The 20207-nt window shown below is 40.4% G+C and overlaps 1 protein-coding gene across 7 annotated transcripts in view; it reads left to right on the top strand.

Annotated features, from left to right (window-relative positions):
- Window positions 1-20207, top strand: part of KANK1 (KN motif and ankyrin repeat domains 1) — a 129007-nt gene that overhangs the window by 55823 nt on the left and 52977 nt on the right. The window contains exons 1-3 of one of the 7 annotated variants that reach the window (XM_051788458.1): window positions 8478-8601; window positions 8922-9002; window positions 10128-10200. The exons of 3 other annotated variants lie outside the window; for them this stretch is intronic. Coding sequence is in view for 1 of the 4 variants with exons in the window: in XM_051788463.1 (XP_051644423.1) it covers window positions 8592-8601 (10 nt within the window). In the remaining 3 variants the exon portion in view is untranslated. Of the gene's footprint in view, window positions 1-8477; window positions 8602-8918; window positions 9003-10127; window positions 10201-20207 lie in introns of those variants that run through there. 3 more of the 7 variants (XM_051788460.1, XM_051788462.1, XM_051788463.1) reach the window with 3 other exon arrangements.

The raw sequence follows: 20207 nt of genomic DNA, 5'->3' as shown, positions 1-20207 counted from the left end.
GAAGATTGTGTATTCCATATCTGAAAAGCTCAGGTAGGAGGTGCCAGTTCTCAGAGTTGCAAATAATTCTATTTTTCTCCTTTTCATTTCCTCCTCTAATATCTCAAAAGAGCTAAGGTCCTATACAGCTGAGCATTCATTTGCTCACTTTTAAAGAAGTGTTGCTGCTGTCCCACAGATGTAACCCTGAGGAGAATTCTGAGGAATGAAGAGAGACAATTGCTAAATATTGAGAAGTAAGCTAAAATTGCTGGCCATGACTAGACATTACTGGCCAAGGATTAGCAATAGATAAACAGGTGCCTCAAGTGCAGAGATCTTGAAGGAATTATCAACATTAATCTATAATTAAGAAAAACATCGCATCCTTCTATATATAAAAATATTAAGCCCAATAGATAAACTTAGTTAAATAACAGGATGTTAGCCCCATATCTGAGTGACAATGTGAGAGTAAAACCTGATGAACACTGGCATTCTTTTATTGAAATTCAATAGTGCTACTTTACATTGAAATAATAAATTGAAGGGCAGACCTGAACTGTGACATGGTTTGTGAAGTTCTCCTCTGATGAGTTGGCCATGAACCTTTTGGATGCTGGAAAAAATAAAGGTCCTCATTCTGAGCCACTCATACCAAGGAATGTCTGGCTGTGAGATGGTGGGGTTTGTGGTCCCACTTTTGCTCTTAAGAGCAAGACCTGTCTACCAGAAGAGAGAGGGGATCCACCTGGAAAGGAAGTCTAGATAATCAATGACAAATGTACTTGCATTTATTTTGAGTTAGGAAAAAAAGTTGCTATAAGGTGTAGGAAACTTTTTTTGCTCAACCTATCTCTTGTGCATTATTAGAAAAAGTACCATGTAGGCACCTCTGCAAAAAACTTGCATTTGTCTTAGATGTGTAAAAGTGTATTTTCACCAAGCGTTTTGTGGTATGTCCTTAAGCTCTTATGCATAATACAAATAGGAAATTAAGATTAGTGATTTGAGACTGATTATCAAAACGTTTTAGGGTTAAGATAATTATGTTGTTAGGGCAGAGAATTATGAAACTTTTAATTGCAAATAGGTATCCAATAAATAAGTATCCACCGTATGCAGTACTCAGATGCTCTTACACTGAAGTAACAGCATCTTTTCATGGCTTGTGCTATCTGCATGAGGTAAAAGATAAAATAATTTTAAAAAAAGGCAGGCAATCAACAGTAGGAATAAATCTCAGTTTACAGACTATCAAACCTGACATCTATTAAGCAAAAGCTAATTATAACACTTGTAATGTTGTGTGTGTCTATATAACAAAAGCTTTCAAATAAAAATGCTCCTTGTTTTTGTAAAAATACTGAGAAGAAAGCAAGCAGGTTTGGGAAAAATAAAAGTATTTAATTGATGTTCTTGACCTGGCCAATGTATTTCATGAAAAAATGTTTTGATCTGTAAGGCCAGTCAAGTAGAAATGAAATGGTCAGAATGCTGATTTTAAGAAGCTTAATTTTTGTATTTATAGGGTCCATATTCTTTCCCTATCTTATTCAGATGTCTGCTAGTTAACACACTGGATTATTCATTAATTTGAATACAATTCAAAGTTTGTCCACAAATGTATGCTATTGGAATGAGTAGTTATTCTCTATTGCCCATTGCTCTTATTAAGCTTCTTAATATAAAGTTTCTTAATCAGGAAGAAATTACTGTGTGATACAGATATGTAGATGCAGACTGCATTTCTTTCAAGTGAAGAGAGCAAATGGTATGACATTTATTTGCATTCTCTAAATGATTGTAAGGGGCACTGCTGAGAAATGGTCTATATTTCAGTGCTTTGAATGAAAATTTGCAAAATACTGGTGCTCTGTCACAGCTCTGTCTTCCTAGGCAGTGACTTAAAGTATATCTGTGGGAAGACATGACAGGCAAAGAAGGACCCCAGATGTTTTAAAGGAACTTCTCGTGTAGTTGCTCTGCTTTGACTGAGTAGCAAAGCTAGAGGACTGTGGAAAATGATTAGTGCTTGAATGTGAAACTCCTGCTTTGCTACTCCAGGAAATCTTTGCGTTTTAAAAAAGCCCTATTGTTACTATAAGTTAACTGAAAACACAGACAAAGATTAGGCACTCGCTGAAGAAGCATGTCGTATCTAAGCACAGCTTGTGATTGCAGTCTCAGCTAACCTTTTCTGCAGGCTGCTGGGCAGACAGCTGGTACTAGTCTGTGGTTCTGCTGGTACCTGCTAGTTTCCTCATCCTCTGCTTAATTCCCCTCTTAAATGTGTCTCTGCCACAATTCACAGCCATGCAGAAAGTTGCCATCCTTCATGCTACTAATAAATTTGGGCTAGAGACACGTAGGAAATGTCACTTTTTGCTTAACTGTTAAACTAATTGATGTTGTGGTCTAGTCAAGGGTGCAATTTATTCGGCTGTCATCATGAAAAGATACTGCATTGTTTATTTTAAATGTCTAGGATTTTGCTTAAATACAAAATAAAACAATCTATAACTTTATCACTTTGTTCCGAGATAGATAACGAGGTTAGAGCCACAACATATTATGTGGTCAGATCAGTGTACATTTCTATATGTGTCCAGCTGTCCTTCTGAAGTGAATAAGCAGTGACCGGTTTCATAGAAAAAGTTAGGAAAGATATTCTGAGTAAAGAGAATGCAGTTAGTTTTGTCCATAAACTCTACAACATGTCCAAGTTCAAAAAAAAAAAAAAAATTAGGAGAAAAGATGCTTCAGTTTTCACTTCATACAAACCTTCTCTTTTCTCTGCCTGCATTGTATTGGAAAAGGATAACAAAACTAGTATGTGTTATTTTTCTTCTCTCCTTTTTTAAATAAAAATCTGTTACAGCAGGCAGACCCCCGGGAGTTTCCCAGTGTCCCCTCCCTACCTATGCATCAATTCATGGAATTCCCACATATTTGTACCTTGAATATAGAGAATGAATTAATTTAAGACATTATGAAGAAGAAAAAAATAACTCAGACCCAAGAAAACTTTACTTGTTTTGGAAACTCTAAAAAAGCTCTTTTTAAAATAATACATGATGGATGATTTGTCAGTTCAGAAATACAGATTACCAAAAGCGTATGAAACCTATCTTCTATTTAAAAATCCACACACACCCTCTCTGCTCTGTTTCTCTTTCATGATCTCCTCCACCAATACATAATTTGCACTGTATCCAGTATAGAGGAATATTTCTGGACAACTGTTTCCCTAGGGGTGCTTATGAAGAGTCATTGCTCTTTATTTTGCTCTGCGGTACTAAACAAACAGAAAACTCAACCCCTCCTTCCAATTTAGAGTTACAGATGACATTAAAAGAGACCTAGCAGTGCCAATGAAAAGATTGTGGTCTACCAAAGATAAATGGAAATGCATACATGCTATAATATAAAAGTTACAGAAAATTGGGTAATAACTGGTTTATGTTATGCTGTAACCACTGGGCTGTGTGTGCTCGAAGTCAAGTATATTTCTGTGAGCAAGAGGGAAAGAATTTGTTGACAGGAACAATTGTTAAATGCCAGTGCTTTGACCTGGGGCAAAAGGAAGCTTGATTTGCACAGCTGTGTCTCACTGATAGGACATCTCCTGCAGAACTGAAGCCTCTGTAGGAAAAGATCGAGTTATTCCAAAGAAAACTCTACCCAGTACTCTCTGCACATTTTTTTAGAAAATTGTCTTGATTTGATACTGATTGAATTAATTTGAACTGAAAGGAACATAAAATTTTCCTGAAGAAGCAGACACAATGCTGGGAAATGAGATTTTTGGTCCTTTTATCTGTTGATTATTCACCATCGATCACTAAATAAGATTGATATTACCACGAGGTTTTACACTACCTTAGCTAGTTCTGCCCTCAGTAGTTTAAATTGTGCTGAAAAACTTATATTTTCCAGGTAGAGCAGAGAATAGGTATGTATATACATGTGTATAGATAGCCTTTTATTTTTGTATTTGAGTCTTGGACTACTTAGTGGAAAATGGTCACACCTTTCAAAATATAGAGGCATCTGCAGCTGAAAGGGCTGGTCATCATTTTGAATGCTTTGCCCAGAGCTGTTGACCAAACTTAGGGAAGGTAGTAGCAAAGTGAGGGTTTACAACTTTGGAGACTTCTCTGTCTGAGAGAAATTTTGTCTGCAAATTTTTCCTTCACTTAATGAAGTTCAATCATTCAGTGAATTATTGGGCAATTAAACCATTTTCAGAGAGGGCAACACACCAAGAAACAGACCCCTGTGAGGTCAGCCACGCTGTTCACATAGGAGCTCTGATCTCAGCGGAGTGTGTTGTGTACACGGCAACTGCTTTGAACCTGGGCTCAACTCCACTGTGAGTTTACTAAAACAGCTGCTTATCAGTTGGCATGGGTCGCTGCTTTCACATTTTTACCACTAATGCCTGGGAAAATTGGGTGTTTGTGCATCATGTACTTGCCTATTGTTAAAATTCCTTATGACATTCTGTGAAATACATGGGAATAGTAATACCTGAGCACTTGCTGTTAGCTTTTAGTTTATCAGCTCCCAGTATCCCCTGGCTTAAGCTAAAAGAAATGGCTGGGCTGGAGGGCAGGATGGGGGCAGCCCAGGCTTGGGTTTGGGAGCTGTGCATATGCACGCTGCCTTCAGCAGTGCTGCCCAGTGCTGCAGGCTGGTCTGGGAAGTGAATTACGAAATTGGCAGTGTCTCCCTGTGGGTGTTTTTGCTCCTGTTCTCACTCTCTGCACCTGCTGTGGGATCTTAGCCATCTTGCAAGAGTGAAGCCAACATACTGCAAAACTATTAGCGGTGCAGATCACAGGCAAGCTGTGGGGAGCAGCCACCATGTCCTGTGAAACTTACAAGCCCCTAAAGCTAGGGAGGCTTACAGGTATTTGGGTCAAAATTCAGAGGTTTTTACGTGTGTTAAAGTGTAGTGTGCACACACAGTGTTTTACTAGCCTAACTGTTTTAGTTAATTCCTACTCTTTGAAAATCAAACAGAGTCTTCATAATTCCATTAAATCTTGCCATTTTTAGCTGAGGAGTCTCCACATTTGGATAGAAAATGTTCCTGGCAGAAATGTCATGTGTCTCTTTGCTTGCACCACATCTCCCTATCCTGTTTTGCTTTGAATTGTGGTGGTTGGGAATATTAGGTAGTCTACTGCAGCACCTGTGGTATGGGGGCAGGACCTACAGGCCCTGCCAAATGTAGAGGTATTTTCCTGTTTATACAAATAGAGACACTTGGGAATTTTCTCTTGAAAGTTTGCTAAAACTAGCACAAGGCTGCCACAAGTTATTGTGATGCGCTTTGATTTTGTAATATACATAAATAACTGTCATTTAATCAGCAGATCTGGCAAGGTCAAGAATAGGACTGACTAGAACATAAAGTATAGACAATAAATAAAATTAATAAACAATCTCATCTAGGATTAGAGGTTGGTGTGAGAGAGTGGGCAGGAAATAATTAAAACACATTCACTGGGAGATTTGCTTATCTGTTATTCCTCCTACTTTTCACTAAGGCAAATTTCTGCCGGTGCTGTAAGTACAAGCAGGTGTGAAACATGGCTGGACCTGAGGGATAATGAGAAGCCTGATGCCTGTTCCCCCCCATAGTCCCTTTAGTGGTTCCACTGTAGAGGTATGCACTGCTATGCCCACTGATGATTTTGGAATGAACTGTGTGGGTTCCACCTGATGGAGAGTGGAAACCACCTGCCTTGTCACCAAAGCTGAAAAAAAAAAAGTAATTGCTTCATAGTTTTAAGTGTTGTGGTTTGAAGTTAAAAGTGAATTTTTGCTGCCATTAATCACTTTGGATGAGTTTGAATCACTGTCAGCATCAGTTTGGATGCTGAAGAGGGTGACATCGTAAGCATTTTGTGAGGTCACTTTCTTGAACTGTGAAACTTTGTTTAAAAAGAAAAAACCTAATTTTTGTAGAAAGTGCCATCACCATTGGGTGCTTTGGACATAACTTTTGTTCTTGTGGAAACAATTGTTTGTTCTGCTCTGGTACTCTGAAATCTCACTCTGAGATGCAGTTTTTCTTTGGGGTCAGGTTTTTCCAAGTTCCTTTATACACAGACAAAGCCGTGCAGCTGCCACTTGGTGATATCACGCAGAACTGCAAGTGCATTGTGGAGTGTTTCCCATTTGTGGAGAGAAGATGGTGTTCAGTAGCCTGACAGGATTTTTTTAAGATGAGCTCTAATCAGTACTGCATTGTGCAGCAGTTTGTATTAGCAAGACCAGTGCTTCTCAGTGCTGCAAAGAGCTCAAGAATCTGTCATCCTCGTCACAAGTGATAATACAGATGAGTACAGCGGATCACTGAACATGTTTTCCTACAGTACTTTGCTCTGCATGATGAACGGATGAAACTAAAAATGTTTCTGAAGGACTGTTCAAGTATCTTTGTGCTGCTTGTTGTGTCTCTGATTTTATTTTGTCCTCACTTCAGACACAGGCAAACAGATTAATGTCTAATTTCTAAGTAAGTACAAAACTCAGCCTGCAATATTTCCTTTTCGGGAACTAAGGCCTTGAAAGTTGTTCCCAGGGAGAAATTAATTATGTCTTTAGACAGCAGTTGTCTCCTTCCATCATGAGTCAACTCTAACTTTCACTATTTATCAACACTTTTTAATACAATGAAATTTATACTTACAGATAATATTCATATGCATAGAGTAGCAGTGTTTCCTAGGGATTTTTTATTTTTAAAATGTGTTATCGTGGTTGCAGCTTTGAATGGTATTTTGTTATTGCAGCAAGGTAAGTACATACGAATCTCACGTCTTCTGGGAGGGGCTGGGTGGTGTCTTCACAGGTCTAGAGAGTATAGGGAGCAATTTCTGCTGTTCTGTCCCACCTTGCCTCAACAACCTGCGTGCTGCTGAGAATGAACAAAATGTTCTCCCCATGGTCACATTCCTTCTGCCACTGTTCACTGCTGCAAGTCAATAAAACAAAGTGGAATTTCTTAGAGCTGCCTTTTTTTTTGTTGTTTTTTTGAAAACCTGTAATGCTTTTTGCTTTGCAAGTAAAGAACTGCTGACGCCAAATGTTACATGTCTTCAGGTTGTGCCTTCCCATGTATTTGCTAATTGGCACTTTTGGAAAGGATTGTTTCTTTGTTTCTGCAGCTTCTTTTGAGCATAGCAGCCACATGTAAAATCCTTCAGCAGCGGTGGTGGTGGAGCCACGTTCACATGCACAGCAGTGTTTATTTCGGTATGAGCTAAAAACTGCCCAGCTCCAAAATACACTAGCCAAAGGGGAGCACCACCAGAGCAACTGTAGGTCACCTTATATAGGGAGTCAGGGTTTATGTGTCTGCCCTGCAGCAAGGCCAGCAGCCTCAAGCTCTCAGTGGAGAGAAGTAAGCACCATGAAGAGCACTGCATTTGTGGGTGTCACTGAGCTGATGAGAGATAATGGTGGGAGGCACCTTGAAAACATTGATGCATTTCTATAGCTCTTGTGTGAAAAGCCAACTCCTACTTGAGACAAAAATCCCATTAGTTATGCAACAAGAAATCTTGCCAATAACAGTGATGCTAAGAAATTTGTTTTGACTGCTTTTTATGCTACTCCTTTCCCTGCACCTGGGAGCAGACTAGATCACATCTCTTGCAGCTTGGGGAGTCCTTGCTGTAATTTGATTATCAGCAGTTCTCTGAGTAAGCTTTGAAAGTTCTTTGCTGCTTCTGCAAGTCCTGGATGAGCTCCGTAAGGAAAATGAAGGACCAAATACCTCTTGAAGATCTGCAGTCTACTTTTTGTATCTACTAAGTTAACATTTTATGTTTCTATCATACTTTTTCAAGAAGGTATTCTGGTATCTGAGTTATAATACAAGGTGACTTTGTTGTCTTACTCTGAATCTCCCACCTATTTCTAAAAAAAACCCAACCAAAACAGCCAGCCACTACAAATTTTGGCAGTAATCATAGCTACCTGGTTACTATTCTAAAGCAATTGTTGATGTGTGATTTATGCACCAAAAGATACCATGATTCTCTTAAAACTTGCTGAAAGCTGGTTCTAAGCAAATAGATGTATGCAAAATTTTGGGGCTTTATGCTGCAGCTACTTCAGTTAAGGATAAAGTTTGCAATCATCCGTTTCTTTATTCACTCTCAGCCATGAGCATAGTTCACAGTGTGGTCTGACTTCACATATCATTTTGAGAGATGCATGGTGCCCAGTAAAGCTTGACCAACTGTCCACATTTAACATTTAACATTTGCTTTCCTAATTTTGGTGGGAGTTGAGACAATGTAAACTGAAGAAGCTTTCGTAGGAGTTTTGCTTTTTAAGTGCCATTTACCTTTTTTAAAATTGGCCCTTTAAGAGCATGCCTTACTTGACAGTTGATGATTAAAATAGTGCTCGTCTGTGTGTCCTTAAAGGATCATATGCCTGACCTATCATATGATGAATTTTAGCTATATTTACAAGGAAATTAATGCTGGTTTTCACTCTTTAAGAACTTCATTTCAATGTGTGACCTAGCTAGCCTTTTCTTTCTTGGAAAGGTCTTATTTTCATAGCAATCATTGTTCAGTGTGATGGCAGCAGGTAAGAATCATACCAATGTCCTCAGATAACTGAAAATAACTTTCATCTGGTTTTGTATTTTTTCCCAATTATAAATGTGCTGTAAAATAGTTATTATATTGCAAGAATAAGCACTTAAATTGTAATTGTGACATACATAAATATAATCTGCTTCTTAAATCAGAGTTTTAAAATAATAATAGTAATAATAATAACAACAACAGTAATTCATGCAGTGTTCAGCACTTCAGTTCTTAAGGTTTGTCTTCTGCAAACTTTGTCTTAGCATTGTTTGCCTGATATTTTTCCTTTCTTCTCCTTACACTTCTCTGGTGAAGCAGATGCCCCTTTTACTATGTTGGAAATATTGTTGACCTGTTTACAAGCAAGTATTTTGTACTGCTAATTCTCTTCTGGTAGAGGTAAGCTGTAGCAGTTCTTGTACCTGTACTTGTGTAGTCTCTGAAAATCAGATCATGTTCTTTTCAACAAGGTGTTTCCTCGGCTTAAACGATTGCAGAAAGCTTCCACCTTAATGGCAGCCTTCCTCCCTGAAAGAGGAACTGCTTCTCTAAGTAGGGAAATGGAGAATATTTCTAAATACTATGCAATCTAATATCTTAAATTTTTTATTTATCGTATTGCTCAATGGCAAAGGGATATGCCATATGTGTAAATATGTAGATACGAGACATGATGGCATTTAGAAATAGGAAATGGAAAATGAAATGCTTACTTAAGGAAAATTTTGCCTGCTTACACCTTTTCAGCTTTTGAAACTTCACTGCAGGCTAACATCAGCATGCTGCCTTCATTTTAATTGTCTTGGCAACATTTTGATACTGGTTGCACATTTTCAGAAAGAAAGGGCAAAACATGGATTAATAATTAGCAATAAATGCCCACAGAAGTTCAGTTGTAACTTCTGTGGTTGCTTTTGTTATTGTCTTGAGAAGAGGGGAAAAAAGTCATTCCAGTATAGCAGAGAGGAGGAGCAAAAAGTAAATGTTAGTTTATCATGTGGTGATTAAATAGCTTTAGAAACTTAAGAAGTTAAAAGCAGGAGGAGGGTCTTTCTTTAATCCTGTCATGCAGCGCTGCTTTGTTACAGTTTTGGTTGTCTGTTGTCTTCCCTTGCAGTAAAAAAGTGCAGAAGTGTAACAATTCCCATTGCTTGCTGTTTGGCACTGGACCTGTTGCTCCCAAGAATGGAAGCAGGTGGAAATTAGGGCTGATTAGCCCAAATGAGTTGCATATATCCTTGGTGACAGAACAGTGAAAATAAAGTAGTTCCTCCAAATAAGTAAGGTGGGGAAAATAGAAAGGACTTCTAAGAACAAAGCTAGGGAGAGAACATCTGTTGTAACACTGCTGTCCCATGAAAACTTTCCTCAAGATTTAAAATCACTAAAAGATTATCTGTATTGCTAAAAAGGGCTATTTTTAGACTTGTTAAGGAAATTACAGTGGCTGCAGAAGGGACCCTTAAGTTTTGCTCTGACCCAGAAAACCAGAATCTAAATCTTAAAAACTTCTTTTTTTATCAGACTGCGTCAGACCTTGTTCAAATTCAGCTGCCCTCTTCTAGATTATGCATGGAATGAGGGAAAAGGAGGACAGGTATAAATAAATTGTGTATTTTCTATTTTGCAGTTTTCAAGAAGACAGATGGATGTGCTTTTAGCTCTGTATTTTTTTGTTTACTGTGGCCAGGTGTTTATCACATATCTGTGGGCACTGGGGCTGGGGAGAACTCAAAATACAGCTTAGCTTCCTGGGGAAGTGGGATGTGCATAGGAATCATCTGAACAAAAAAAGTGCCCCTCTGCTACGACCTTTGTAGTATGGTTTGAGGAGGGCATTGATAATTGTGCAGCAGCTTATTCTGCTCTACAGATAATGTGAATGAATATGAAAGCCATTCTTTTGTTACTAAGAACATCTGAATTAGTTTTATATGCACATAGTCTCCTGCTCAGGAGTTGCTTTCTGTGAGGAAAGCGATCACATTGAAAATGCATTGTTTCATTCACAGTCCTGCCGTGTTGCTCTTCAGAGCAACAAGTTCTTGCTTTGTTTTTTTTCCTGGAATTTGGTTCATTGTGCAAGACACATTGCCATCTATTTGTCTGTTTGCTCACACAGCGACTGATAAAGATACATTTTATTCTATTTCTTTATTAATGTTCTGCTATTTAATAACAGATCAATTGAAAAGACTTTAAAGGTAACTCATTTTTGGCACGCTGTAGAAAGGAATTTTTTTTGCAGTTTGTGCTGGACTCGATCCACAGAGTTATAAGAAGGTGAGTTTCACATCCATACATCATTTGGAGAATTACAAATTAGATTCTAACTCAACATGCTCTGTAAGATATAGATGGCTCCTTCTCTGTAGAGTGTATCAGCTCGTGAGATGTAGTTTTGGCTGACTGACAATGTGAATGGAAGCTCAGTTTATTGAGATGTGACTGACTGGTGCAGAAATGAGTGTCAGCACTGCCAGACTCGACACTGCACATGGCAGTCATACCACACACATCCCAACAGCTGGATCCCCACTTGTGTATCAGCACCTCTCCTTCCTGGCGCTCTGTGGCAGAGCAGTGGTGTGCCTCATGCCAGCAACCAGATGCAGGGCCTTAGAATAGAATTTTCAGGTAACATACGTAATTCACCAAGTTTTAAGTACCATCTCCCTAAGGTGAAAATTTCTTGTGCAGTAAGTTGATGGGCACACACTGGCACTCTCAGATCTTGCCATCATACATCTATTTTAAAAAGATGGGAACTGTGAGCATGAGAAGATGTTGTGAATAATTAATACAAGCATTAGCTTACCTTCTCACTGAGAAGGAGGAAGACAGGTTATGTGAACTCTGTGCTGACTTAAATTACTTGGATTAAGTGACAAAATCTGTGAGCACTAGAACAGGTTGTTTTAATGTTGGTTTGACTAGGCGGCAGTGAGGAACACCCCCTGTGAGGGACAAGTGTGTTGCCTCAACTTGTGGTCCCCTCCTTTGGGTGGGTAAATTCCTTGCAGGTGGCCACATGCAGTTTTTGGTCTCATGCAATGCAGAGGCTGTGTGACACTTGTCTGACAAGCTGACACGTCTTTCTCCATGAGCTGATGAGCAGGAAGAGTTTGGAGATACCCGGCTATCCTGGCACCGCCATGCTCTGCTGCAGGTGCTGCCTCATGGTCTCCAGTTGAGTCATGCCAGCTCCAAATCAAAGTGCTGGCAAGGTTTGGTGACCCTTTGCATACTCAGTTACGAGAGGCCATGGGTGTGGTGGGGTGGCTGGCAGGTTTTTGCTGCTGTGATACCCTGTCTCCCTCTTGCCAGAGTGTGCAGCCTTGCAGTCCATAGGCTGTGGTGGGGAGATATGGAGGCTTTGAAGGCAGGACCAGAGAAACCTGCTCACCCCTGGGATCAGTGTGAAAAGCCTCACAAGAGAGGGTTTGTGGCTGAGGGAGGAGGCAAGAAAAATTGTGCACATGTGCTAGCTGTTCTTGAGGGATGCAGTGTGATGGAGTAGGAAGGTAGAGCAGTCTGGAGGATGTCTGGAGTGTGTTCCCTGGCCAAGCTGAAGCTGTGGGGTTGTGATCCCAGTCCAGTGGGTAGGTTGTGGTAAGTGGGGTTTCCCTGCATATCTGAAGGGCCAAATCAACTTAAAGGGAAGTGTGCTGTGTTAATATTGAGGCTGTAGGTACAGTCTAGCACTTGGGGATGGATGCTGGCAGTGTGGGCTATAGAGTTTAATGGAGAGTAGGCCTTCACAGTCCTCTGTTGTAAACTGTGATAGATGAAAAGTGAGAGCCCCCCCTTGCAATATTGTCTCCTTGCCCCTACAATTTTCCACTTTCACTGTGGAAAAAGCCTATAATTTCTCTGTTCGAGTAAAGTTGATACCCAAGTCCATAGTACCCTTATTAGTAGTACAAAAAGCAAAAGAGATACAAGGATTTGGATATTATTGTGGGGAAGGAAGCAGCACTTAGGGCTAGATGAGGACAAAGCTGATCTGGTGAAGCTGTCTCAGGCAAAGATATACCTTCAGATGGGGTCACCACTGAATAGTTATATGGGTAAATGCTGCTAGACAAAAGTCTTTGTCTTTGAACTCGCCAGCTGTCCCATATCATCGCCCTTTTGTCATATCAGATTTATGGTTGCTCTGTATGTATAGCATGTATAACATGCTATGTAAAGCATCTCAGACCTAAAATCAGAAAAAGAGATAGACTGAGATTTGGCTGTCTGCCTTTAAATATGTTTCACGCTTATGCTACCATGTTTGAAATGTCACCAAAGACTAAATACTTAGACGCTTTATAGAAGAGTTAAATTTGTCTGTTTACCAGAATTTGTGCCTTAGAATTTGTCTTAGATGCAAAGTCTAAATGAGATCACAGTGCATTTCATAAACCGTTTATAAACATCCTTGATTGGTTTGGTCATCTCAGCCTTCAACTTTATCTGCCTTTAAATTCACTTCAAATAAGTGAATTAATTTTAAAGTACTGGGATCTGCTATGCGTTTTTACACCTGTTGTTCAGCTTCTAAGGTTTAAAGATAGAGTGAAAATGATGCTGTGTTTTGTCCTGCCCCACTGAGTGAACAGATGTGATGGGCAGTTTATGTACATGCCATAGAGGAGAAGGTGGAAATGCTTCTTGTGCCAGGCAGAATAATTCCTGGGTTGTCAGCACTGGGAGGCAGCTGGCACTCATGCATCATCCCCAACATGCATTTGTTCCTCTTCTAACTTTTTGGAAGCCTTTTCATTTTGTTGTTGGTGCTGGACTTCAGTCTTTGGATGCCGTCTTATCTCTCCTGCTTTTCCACAAAAAAAAAATGTGAATAACCCAGTTGCATCCTTTGGGTTCCCTGTCACAGCAAGCATTACAACCCATAGCAATATCATACTGGCTTGAATTCATGTACTTTCATGTGACTCATTATTCACTGGCATAAACAAAAGGGAGTGTCTTCTACATCACCCATTAGGAATTTCAGGTATAAAAAAAACCTTGTTTTTTTCCTACCTCGGATTGTGTTTCTTTTTCTAGTTGATTTTTCCTCTCCCTAATATAAACAGGAATTGGTTTCTGAGTTGCAAAACCATGCAGCCTTCTGAAGCTTTTTTTTTAATTCTGTAATGTAACATGATGACAGTGATGTTGTCAGGAATTATTTCCAAAAGAGATGGGTGGTCTGAAATGCTTGCAGGGTGTGGGGGGCTTTGCAGCACTGTTTGATAGGTGTCATCCAAACATACCTGTCACAGCCTGTGAGCAAAGATCATGATCCTGCACGTTAGACAAGGGCCACCAAGTCATCACACTGGAGAAAGCAAGAAGATTTTAGCCCTACAGTTCTTGTATCACAAGTGACAAGAGCAGGCCAACTATGATGTACAGAATCTGTGCAAAAACTTTCTTTTACCAATGAATGGTGAACCTGTTTAAAACAAAAAAAAAGGTATGCAGTGGATATTAACAGCTTGGGACTTCCTGCCCCAAAAGGCAGGTCGCTTCAGCAGGGTCAGAAAGAAGCTAGTCAAATCCACAGGCAATTTATGTGGGTATTAAAATGACATAATAAGGACATACCTTTAAATATTCCCAATCCAATCATTGTTGATGCTGGGAGAACACAGAAGCATGGACACATCATCAGCTACATGTACTCTCCTTCAATGGTATCTCTTGTTGCCCGTATTGAAAACAATGTAAGTCTAGATGTATCATTTGTCTGGCTCCACAGAATGCTTGTATGTTTATTTCTGCTGGGTCCTATTTTGAAATCCTTTCCCCATTTCTTGGTACCAACAAGCCAATGAGTGATTTGTGTAGGACACCGATTTCTCCTCTGGATCCATCAGATACAGATAGGATTAACTTCATGTGGAAGGGAAACTAAAATCCAGCAGCTGATGGGAGAGCACTTCTGCCATTGCTAGCAAATGTGACAAAGCAATATGTGAAGAAATTCAGAAAATAGCTGGGTTATTTAGAGTAGCTAGAAGGATCTGGTGCCTTTGAAAGATTTTCATATATGTCCATTTTCTGAGGCATTTTCTGTACTGAAAGTTGCCCAGTAAACCCAGTTCCTGTCCAGTAGATAGGTGGCTTGGGAGAGTGAAGTAGAAGCTTTGTAGAACTCAGCTCAGGAGATGAGAAGACTGTTTTCAAGTATGCAGAAGAAAACCCCTCAGATCCCTACATTACTGAAGGTTGTACATTTATTCTCTGCTTGCAGAAATAACAAGGTAGGCAGATTAATGCAAGTCTGCTTAAGATGGGGGTAGAGGGACTGGGGGAGAAGACAGTTGAGGACATTCCCATGAAAGTCACTAATGTTTAAGTCCAACGTAACTTGAAAATTGGAGCCTGGCATTACAGTATTTAGGAGTTTAGGGTTCAAAAGCAACAAAGCTCAGCGTTGGGTCTGACCTTTTTTTGTTGTTTTTTGGCAGAAGGGAAGCATGTGCCCTGGCTGGGAGCATACTGACTGTTCTTTACTTCAGCTTGCTGACTCAGGTCCCAGAGTTTCTGAGCCATCACTCTCTTCTTAACAGAGCTTAGCTCAGCTTTTGCCTGGAGCTCTGCTGTAAAAAAAGACCTTTTACAGGCCAGTGCCATTAAGTGGAGGGAGTGAGGAAGGCAGGTAGGTAAATTAATGCTGACCGTAGCCATATCTTGTTAATTAACTTGCTTGTTGAAAGGATTTACAAGGCTTCTTTTGCTCTCATCATGCAGATTCTGCAGAAAAAAAACCATAGTGAGAGATGGCTTGTTTTGGTTGATTGCTTAAATACAGTCTGAAATAAATTGCCTGTCATATTGCATATAGTGAGAATCATCTCTGTATCATCTCTGTGATGGTGAGACTGAATCACAAGTGACTGCTGCCTGAGAGACACAGAAGGAAACACTGTCCCAAGGAGTTTTTACTTCTGCATTTTAAGGTGGCCTAGACAAACAACCCATGCTACTGATTTATTTTGTTCAGTAAGTGAGTCTTCAGCAGAAACTTGCATAGTTTTGCGTCTGATTTGGCTGCAACATTAAAAAGACATTTGCTTTAGAAAATATGTGAATGGATTAATTGTTACATAGTTAAATAATTAAGTGAAATTTAAAATCATTCACAGTTTACCCTTATCTCAAAGTTGATTACTCTGTGACTGACCTGAAAAAATCTTCATATGCCTGCATTCTTACTTGATTTTTTACCTTTAATTCTAAAAAAAGGACATATAAAAAAAGATATTTCTCCCTTACGAATGTTGTCTCTCCGTTTATTGGCCACTTGTTTTGAGAAGTGTAAAGATAAGAGGAACACAACCACGGGAGGGGTAAGATGGAAAAGAAAGCATCAGTGAGATACAGTCATTATCCCAGGGTAGATATCAACCGCAGAGCAACTCCCCACATACTTTCTCTTTTGCTGTTGTTGGCTTCAGCCCTTCTTCATTTAAATTGTAGCTGGTATATTTGATTGACTGTACAAATTAGGTTGCAGACATTCCTGTTTCCTGTAGAGAAGCACAAGTTTGGAAAATGCTTGCCATTCTAGCAGGAGCAGGAGGAGGGATTCCCAGTACCAGTTTCTTCTTGCAGGTAGAGAAATTACCATCCGTGTGTTTGGATGGATTTTGCATGTATCTTGGCTCTTGTTTGCAAATGTTATCAGTGTCTTGCAGAATGAAACTGGGCAAGTTCTACTGCCAGGATGACCCACGTGTGAGTATGAAGTCTGAGGCAGAAGTCATGTTACACTGATGTATAATAGGAATGGAGCAGTACCAGTTCTTCTTGAGTGTTGCATCTCATGGGTTGACTTGCTCTGTCAAGCCCCTCTGTCCTAGGCCTGCTTAATCACTGCTTTGCACTTGCTGGACAGGATTGCAGAGCTGGTTTCCCTCCTGGGACCATTCCCTGACTGAATCCGTCTGAACAATTAGGAGTCAGTACCTTTGAATCCTTCACAGTTCCACCCCACAATGCTCTCACTTTTAGTCCAGATCTTAAGCAATGGAATCTTAGTGTCTGAGCCACAGTCACCCTGTCAGTGGTTCAAGATATCTTCAGATCTAGAGCTTGTGTTGAGTGGTTGACATGACTGTTTACTCTGAAAAGTCTGCATGCCGTGAGAAAAAAAGAAATTATATGCATATCTATTTAGCCTAAAGCCCTGTTGCCTGGGAAGCAAAAGCCTGTCTTCTTAAATCCCACAAACAACTCTGTGTCCATCACCATTTCCCACATGTGACTGCAGCTCCTGGACAGAAGGACTTTCATGATTGCTTTTCTGGGTTAAAAGCTGAGTTATATTTCTCTTTTAATTACCATCTTACCAACATGCCATTCCAAAACTGCTCTTAGAAAACCTCAACTGTTTTCTATCTTAAGTATCTCTTGGAAACATCACACTAAAGTGTGAGACTGGATTTTCTGCAAGGTCTGTGCCACTTAAGGCTACATCTCTGCTGTGTGGATGTATTTATACTCAAATACTTCTAGTATTTGCTGAAACACTAGCATAGGTGTCAGTGACCTGAAGCACAAAGGAGGAGTAAGATTCTTGTCTCTTGTGACTTGGACAGGATTAGGACATTGGCTTTATGTTTTGCCTAAAAAATCACCATTCTGGAAAAACCTGTAAAAGCTGGGGTGTCATGAAAGTTTGTAGAAACTGAGGATCATGTGTGTTTAAGGTTTCTGCTATTGAACCTCAGGGCAGAAGAGAGTTTGAATATCTAATTCAAAACACTTTAAACAACTGCTTCATTGAGCAATAACTTGTCATATAGCTAGTCTCTGCTTGTTTTGCATTTGCCCTAGAATCTGTAAATCACAGTATTCTCAGTCAGGCATAGGGTGAATGTAAAAACATATGGGCAGAAAGTTGAAGAGTTGGGAATGGAATATCACAGAATCACAGAAGATGTTAAGTTGGAAGGGACCCACAAGGATCATTGAGTCCAACTTCTAGCCCTGCACAGGACCATGCCCAGAAGTCACACCTTGTGCCTGAGAGTATCATCAAATGCTTCTTGAACTCTGTCAGGCTTAGTGCTGTGACCACTTCCTTGTTCCAGCATCCACAGCTACCCCCTGGGTGAAGAACCCTTTTCTAATATCCAACGTAAATCTCCCATGACACAGCTTCAGGCCATTGCCTCTGGTCCTGTCACTGATTACCACAGAGAAGAGATCAGTGCCTGCCCCTCCTCTTCCCCTCACAAGGAAGTTGTAGACTGCAGTGAGGTCTCCCCTCAGTCTCCTCCAGGCTGAACAGACCAAGTGACCTCAGCCACTCCTCCTACAGCTTCCCCTCAAGGCCCTTCACTGTCTCTGTTGCTCTCCTCTGCACACTCTCTAATAGCTCAATATCTTTCTTATATTGTGGTGCCCAAAACTGCACACAATATTCAAGGTGAGGCTACCCCAGTGCAGAGCAGAGCGGGACAATTCCCTCCCTTGACTGGCTGGCGATGCTTTACCTGATGCCCCCAGGACACGGTTGGCCCTTCTGACTGGCAGGGTACTGCTGACTCAGATTCAACTTGCCATCAACCAGGACTCCCAGGTCCCTTTCCATGGCACTGCTTTCCAGCATCTCATTCCCCAGTCTGTAGATATATCCAGGGTTGCCTCATCTCAGGTGCAGAATCCAGCACCTTTGCTTGTTGAACTTCATATGGTTGGTGATTGCCCAGTCCTCTAATTTATTGAGGTCTCTCTGCAGGGCCTCCCTGCCTTCGAAGGAGTCAACAGCTCTTCCCAGTTTTGTGTCATCTGCAAACTTGCTTAGTATCCCTTCCCGTCCTGCATCCAGGTCATTTATGAAGATGCTGAAGAGCACAGGGCCTAAGATAGAGCCCTGCGGAACCCCACTAGTGACAGGTCACCAGTCTGATGTCACCCTATTCACTATTACCCTCCATGTCTGACCTGTGAGCCAATTGCTCACCCACCATGGGATGTGTTTATCCAGCTGTGTGCAGGACATTTTGTCTAGAAGGATCTTGTAAGAGACAGTATCGACAGCTTTACTGAAATCCAAAAGCCATCAAGGCTTCCCTTGATCAACAAGGGAACAAGGGTTATCTTGTCATAGAAGGAAATCAGGTTTCATAAGCATTACTTTCCTCTCATGAAGCCATGCTGGCTGTGACCAATGACTGCATTATCTTTCAGGTGTTTTTAATACTTCCCAGAATAATCTTCGCTATAACTTTCCCAGGCACTGAAGTGAGACTGACAGGCCTGTAGTTTCCAGGGCCCTCTTTCTTGAAAAGCAGGACACTATTCACCAGCTTCCAGTCATCTGGGACCTCTCCAGATTCCCGAGACTGCTCAGAAAGTTTTGCAGTGACATCAGCCAGCTCTTTGTGGCTTCTTGGATGAATCCCATCAGGCCCCATAGATTTTTAGGGATCCAGCTGGAGCAGTAGGTCCTGGACAATTTCAGGGTCAACTGAGAGTTGATCATTCTCACAGTCATGCTCCTCCAGCTCAGGGCATGAGACCCCCTTGGTCTGTCATCCGTAAGACAGACATAAAAAAAGCACTAAACACCTCTGCCTTGTCTCTGTCCCTCTTCGGGAGATACCATCTTCATCCTGGAATGGGCCAATGATATTTCTATACTGCCTATGGTCATTAATGTATTTGAAAAAACTCTTTTCATTGTCCCCCACATTTCTGACCAGCTGCAACTCCAGTTGGACTTTGGCCACACAAATTTTCTCCCTACAACAGCAAGTAGCATCTCTGAATTCTTCCCATATAAGCTTATATATATATAAATACATAATATATAAGAGCATATAAGCTCCTTTACTAATCTTCTTTTCTAAGATGTCTCTACTGGAGAATATGGTTTGCTGTAGAGTGGGCTAAGTCTTTCTTCTCTGTGTATTCTTGCTGGCCTCTGGTATTGTCCTGCATTTCACCTACATGAAAGACTTCTGTCCAAGTGCAGCTACTGGGGTGTGTATCACTAGGGAATTACATATGACACCTTTCTAAAAATGATCATGTGTGTGTTAGTGCAATTTCAGAAATTTAGTTCCCAGTGTACTATTGTGGCTCAAAACAGTCTGAATTCCCTTCCTCCGTATGTCTGCTGAGCTCGATCAGACTTTTTCTGTAAAGGGCAGATTGTCAATTCTGGTTGCATTTAATTAAAAAAACAAACAAATCACCAAACCAAATCAATTCTTCCACTTAGCTGGCAAATTATTACATCCTAATTAGATCTTATGTTTTTCTTTGTTTTTTTTCTTTTCTCCTATCTGTTGAACTGAATTTGCTTCCTGAATTATTTTATTAATCCTCATTTAAGCTCAGAAGCATCATTATTTTAACTAAAAGTGAGTTCGCTTGAGGTACTTAAGCCTGATTAGCTTCAAAACTAGTAGAAGTGTATACACAAGTGAGTTTGTACCAAGTCAATTGCATCTTTCTAAGTCACTACAAAATGTAGGTCTTAGGCCCTGTTTTGGCTTTCAGCAGTGTCTTGATTAACTTTATGTCAATTCTCACCTCAGTTATATTTGCTTTTTGCTATTAGGAAGCTCTCCTCATGCGTGCCCATGAATGCTG

This window comes from Manacus candei, unplaced genomic scaffold (assembly GCF_025592945.1).
Source record: "Manacus candei isolate 608988 ecotype Guabito, Panama unplaced genomic scaffold, ASM2559294v1 h1tg000024l, whole genome shotgun sequence".
Classification (NCBI taxonomy): Eukaryota; Metazoa; Chordata; class Aves; order Passeriformes; family Pipridae; genus Manacus; species Manacus candei.
Note: the sequence above shows the minus strand (reverse complement) of the source record. Positions and strands in the feature narration are given on the sequence as shown.